We start from the raw sequence: 6,000 nt of genomic DNA on the forward strand, positions 1-6,000 counted from the left end.
CTGAGTGACTAAACTAAACTAGTCATGTACACGTGCTTGGTAAAAATTTTAACTACTGAGTGAATTTTGAAAATTGTAAATGGGTAATGACTACTGAAAAAAATCACTGTTCTAAAAAGAATAATTCTGATCATTTATGCAAATTCCTGAATATTTGAGGATGGCACCATAAACAATCTGTGCCAATAACACCATGAAAACAACTTGAGAGACTGTGAGCTTGTTGTTTAAGTTACTAGCAACTTTATCTCCTCAAATATTCAAAATACAGAGATATCAACTATTTGCTTTAAGATGTGTTTATTTAACTCAACTCAAATTAGTCCCAATATTAATTATGCACAGTACATAATCAAAAATAAAAAGGATGCAATATTTTGTTCTTTAGGTATAAATTATGCAAGGAAAAAAATGAGAGAACAAGGGAACAGTTATCTTAACTTCTTATAATTTAGCACACTATTTGAGATAGTAGCACACACGCAGTAGGTTCTTTTTAGGACGGTGACTAAACAAAGTTTTGAACGAGTTGAAAACTAACTAAGAAGGATAAACAATCAAATATATCCAAAAAAGTATTTAATTCCCTGGAGTCAGAAAAATAAGCAAAAGAATATTATTTGATAAATTTCATAATCCACTATTATAAAAGCAATTTTATAGTGAGACAATGTACATTTAAAAATATGACTGCATATAATATGGAGTAGAAAAAAGCATAAAGATGGAAAAAAAGACATAGAACAAAAACATAAAGTGGGAATCATAGGCAATGGCAAAACTGTGTTTCCAACAAAATTCAAGTTGGGAGTAAGTGGCAGGAAAAGACAGGAAGGGTATTGCCTCGATTGAGGACAGAAAAGATATAGGTACACAAAAAGGATGATGTTTAAAAAACAGAAGATGGTCAAGGAGTTTAAAAAAAGAAAACATTTATAGCAACAGGACTCCAATATATTTTAAATTGATTATTTTAAATGAGAACTCTCCCCTACCAAAGACTAACAATCCATAGTCCATACTGCTGTCAAGAAATAACCTTGTTAAAATATATAGCTTATGTGTTTCTTCACTACACACACAGATGATAAACACTTGAGAGGTCCTTTAAAACCTGGTTCTAATTATTCTTACCTACTTCCTTATAACTTATATATGCCATATTTTAAATGTTTTAATATGTTCCAAAATTCAAGATTCAACACGGTATATACTGAAAAAGCTCTACTACCCTTGGGTTCATTAGTTATCCAATTACCTACTCAGAAGGCAATCAATGTTAGCAGTTTGTGCTTCCAGAAGTAGTTTACATGTACAATATACACAAATATAAGCAAATGTGTCTTAGGTTATTTTCTCCTTTTCATAAAAATGATAACATAATATAAATACTACTTATGGAATAGTATCCTGGTGCCTTCCTACCTTCACAAATGTTCTTTATTCCTGCAATTTTCTTGTTTCGGCACTGTGTGAACTACATACATATCCTACATTGCCCAGTACACAACCTCTTCTCTATAACCGTTGACTACCCAAGATGAACATGGCTGTTCTCTTCTGTGAAGAGCCTTGTACACACTCTTACAGTGAAATTATAATGTTCAACACATATTTTGCCTATTCATTTCATTCCTGTCTCCCTCATTATACTTTAAAGACAAATTTAAAGGCACAACATCTGATTTATCTCTAATTCCTCCTCACCCAAATCCCATATCTAAAATTTACTTACACAGAGAAGTCATTAAATGATATACTAAATAAACATCACACTTAGTAACAAAATAAGTGATTTTCATTTCCCAATATCAGCATTTCCTTTCATAGAGGAAGTGACATATCTACAGTCAAATAAATTATTGTATGAAAAAAAACAACACAGATGTTTTTGTCTCAAATTCTACAATTTGGCTAAAATGTAAGGCAAAAGCTTTCATGGGTAATGTATATTTTGCCTGGTAGGTTTGTGAGATGTTCAACTAACTCTGAATAAGTGAATATAGGAAAACCAAAGGTAGAGGATCAAGAAATAATAAAAAAAAATTTTAATTCAAAACAATTTTTAGGGTTTCAAATTCCTGTGCCACATTTTATTTTTAGAGTGGAAAATAAAACTGAGCATGTTTCAACCAACCTTTTAAATGCCTCTAAAATTCTGCTAAAGAATATGTAAACAAGAAGTAAAAAAAGAAGAAAAGCATCAAGAAAGAGAAAAAAAAAAAACAGTAACTAGGATATTCCATACGCTGGATACCAATGTGTGAACAATTAGAGCTTAATATAAAATATAACTAAAAGCAATATAAAAATATGTTTAGAATACTTTAAACAAATAATTGGTTCTTAATAGAAAGCCCCCAGTTATCCAGAAATCTCAATTATACTCAAAATGACTCATTTCTGTAGGCAGCTTCTGCAACCTAGTGTGCACAATAAAATGAAGAGTCAAACACAAATACTGTAATGAATAAACACTTTTTACACCATAAAGATAAACATTTATTGAAAATGTGTATCAAAACTCCTGCCACTCAAATATTACAGTACTAACGTATTATTAACGTAAGTATAAAACCTCAAAAATAAATAAACCCCCAAACAGCAAAAATAAATAAGACTATTCAACAACAACAAAAAACCCAAACAGCTTTTTTGCATTAGCTACACTAATTTTCTGTGTCTTTCCAGTCAATATTATGCTGCTTTGTTCCCAACACTAAGTGATTTCTACTACTTGAAATGTTAAGATAGCTTCAATAATTGTGGATAATCCAAAAATAAATGGGAATTAGTACTGTATTGTTTCCATTTTAACTAAATTCTTCAATGCAGTACAAAACTAAAACGACCTATTTCAATCTACTGGGAGTTTTCTAATTAAACCAAAGAAAAATAAAAGATTATAAAGGCTCTATTTTCAGTTTTTAAAAAATTTAAACTAAAAGCCCATATATTTAACTATATGCAGCCTCTGATAAACATAAACCAGCATATTCATTTAGAAATTAAAAGACCACTGTAATATGCTAAAATCTGTTCGCTCAATAGTATCTGATATCAAAAGCTTCCATATAAGCACTGATCCAAGGTAAAGATCTCAAAACAAATCAAATCTCAATCCCACGCAAGGTAGATATCAAAACAAATGAAATCTAAATTTGAATTTTGCCCATGGGAAAGAATGTTCTTCAGCAATTTAAATCTTAAGTAGTTTTAAGATCTAAAAAATAGCAGGATAATCAAATAATATTCCTCCATAATGACCTGTACACGGAAACAACCAGGATCTGCATCCCTCACCTCAAATAAATTTTCTATGGTTTTAAATGCATCTTATCAGTATGTATTATAGTACACATACTTTTTACGGTAGGGAGTTATCATTAAAATATATATTCCATAATTAGGAGATGCATTTAGAAAGGAAAGAATCATTCCGGTGAAATTTCTTTGGATGCCTGTGTAATTTGTCACTCTTTTTACAGCTGGTCATGAATGAAATTCTAGAGTCTACTATGCTGAACCGATAAAGCAACTGTGACTGAAAATATCGAAAACATAAAGAAAGGTGGGGGCGGAGAGATAGAAAGAAGGGCCGGGTCTTTTTAAAATTCCAAATACAGGGAGAAAACAAAACCACCACCAGGAAATAGATTTTACATTCAACCGGTAAGGGGCGACACGCCTCTATACAGGAAGCAAGCACAGGCACCGACCCAGGACCTGCAAGACTAGGGGGCTCCGCAAAACCTTCCCAGGAGAGAAATGAGTTAGTTCCTCATTTACTTACTCATCAGGTTAGCCTTTCACATACAGGTAAATCCCTGAAGTCTCTAAAGCAGACCTGGGAACTATCTAGGCAATATACGCTCTGTAGAAGCTTGGTTCCCTTCTAGAAAAGCAAGAGCTGACACTCAAACTACTGGGCGGGAGGGGAAGAATTTCGGCGTGTGGGAAGCAAAGGAGGGCTCGGAGCACCTGTTAAGACAGGAAGGCTGGGAGGAAGGATTTGGGGAAAGGGACTGGAGCTGAGTCTCCGGGGATGAGGGGCGTCGGGCCCGGCCCTTCTCTGCTCGGGATTCGGGACCGCGAACGGGGCGGGGGAACTGGGAGCAACCTCGAGGGGGGCGGGGGGGGATGCTCCGGGAACCATCTATCAAGGACCCCACCGAGAAGACAGGACACAAAGGGCAAGAGAAGGGGATCGCGGGGGGCTGGGAAGTATTATGGGGCCAAGAAAGCAGAGACGCAGTAGGGGTAAGGGGAAGGGAGAGGCGCGGGGAGCCGAGGCAGGGGAAACGCACCGAAGGGTAAGGCTGGAGGGGCCCGAGCCTTGGAGCGGCCACGAAGGGAGGGCAGAACCTCACCTGATACTCCGGGTACTCAAACATGTAGCTCATACTGCACTTATTTTCCTCAAAGCCGAAGAAGACGTCCCATAGCCCCAGGGTGGCCATGAAGACCATGAGGGCATAAAACGCCAGGTTCCAGAGATTGACAGAGTGGAGTAACATGATGCCTCCCCCACTATAGCCGTGGGGCCCTCAGCCCTGACCGAGGGAGCAGAAGAACGTCCCCCTGCCCGCGCGGGAGCGAAACCCGAGCCGCGCGCGCCTGCGTGGACGCCCGGCCTGCCCGGACGCCCGGCCTGCCCGCGCGCGCGCGCCGCGCGTTGCGCCTGCGCGCAGCCTCTCAAAACCTTCCAGCCCAGCGTCTCCCTGCGAGAGCGGAGGCGGCGTTTGCCGCGGGAGCGCGAATCTGAGGACTGAGAAAAGAGAGCGCGGAGTGGGCTGGGCTGGAGGGTGAGGTGAGGAAGGAGAGGGCGCAAGGAAAAGGAAAAGGAGGAAAGGGAAGAGGCCGGCTGGAAAGAAAGAAGAGCGGTAAAGGGGGGACGAGAGAGGCATGGGAGAGCGCGGAAGTCCTGGAGCCGAGGAGAGGGAAGGACTGAGAGTGGGCGTCTGGTGGGCTAACCTGAAGAGAGAGAGAGGCGATTAACGATGGTGAGCCGACCAGGCATGGGGAGGGGAGACATCAGACCCCAGGGACCATCAGCTGTAACGTCGCGAACATTTCTCCCTGTGCAGCTTAAAAACCCTAACCGTTCAATTTTGAGACGCCTCAGGCCTCCGCAATTTCGGTTCTCCCAGCGGTGGTGGAGTACACCCACAGGACCGGTTAGTTTAAACAGAGATCAAACGGCGTTTTCTCCCCATCCTTGACCGCCGAAGTCGGCCCAGTAGGCAACAGTGCTTAAAAAGCACGGGCTCATAAAAAGCCACCAGCAGGTCGACGAGATTCTAGTCTTGGTATAAGATAACAGACTGAATCAAAAAGCATCGTTGGTCTTTAAATAATGTTATCAAATTTTTCCATTAAAACTGATGCAACCGATAGGTATCTGTGTGATCAATTTGTCGCTAACTTGCCTTACTCCTCAGAACCTCCACCTCTTCGGAAATTGGTTACACATTAACATATGGAGACAAATTCCCTCAAGCTTCCACTCAGATTCCTTCAAGTGACTTAATTCATTTAAATGAATTTCAGTTTGGTTTTGCACAAAAGGGTAAAAAAGTAGCTCATAAACCATTCATAATCACGTATAGCAGCTTCAAAACACTGAAATTGTTAGTAGTTCGAAAGACAGAGTAGCACCCTCTAAAGCTGACCCAAGAGCAAATAACTGTGTGTGTGTGTGTGTGTGGCTAACTACAAAATTATTCTTATCATTATTTTTGGTACTGACTGAATTTCATTCCACTTGGGCTGATTTTTTGTGCAGATGAAGTGTGGCTATGATATGTAAAATAATTTTAAAACTAAAAGGAAGCTTATAGTTTATCTCATATGATACCATGATATTCATATGTTCAGAGCACCTGGTGTCTGGCGTGGAATTAGGAATTTGTGTGGGGTATAAGGAGTCATTTGGGAAAGGATTTAAATTATACATTAAAAATGGAGTGCTCAATAGCCTGGGATCTTGAGAACATCACA

At 39.2% G+C, this 6,000-nt stretch overlaps 1 protein-coding gene across 3 annotated transcripts in view; it reads right to left on the minus strand.

The window, feature by feature from the left end:
• PGAP1 (post-GPI attachment to proteins inositol deacylase 1) overlaps positions 1 to 4,661 on the minus strand; it is an 80,510-nt gene extending 75,849 nt beyond the window's left edge. For 2 of the 3 annotated variants that reach the window (XM_044936804.1, XM_044936806.1), the window contains exon 1: positions 4,371 to 4,661. In XM_044936804.1, the coding sequence (XP_044792739.1) occupies positions 4,371 to 4,517 (147 nt within the window). In that variant the 5' untranslated portion in view covers positions 4,518 to 4,661. The remainder of the gene's footprint in view (positions 1 to 4,370) is intronic. The other variant, XM_006078141.3, reaches the window with a different exon arrangement.
• Positions 4,662 to 6,000: the final 1,339 nt, after the last annotated feature.

This window comes from Bubalus bubalis, chromosome 2 (genome assembly GCF_019923935.1).
Source record: "Bubalus bubalis isolate 160015118507 breed Murrah chromosome 2, NDDB_SH_1, whole genome shotgun sequence".
Classification (NCBI taxonomy): domain Eukaryota; kingdom Metazoa; phylum Chordata; class Mammalia; order Artiodactyla; family Bovidae; genus Bubalus; species Bubalus bubalis.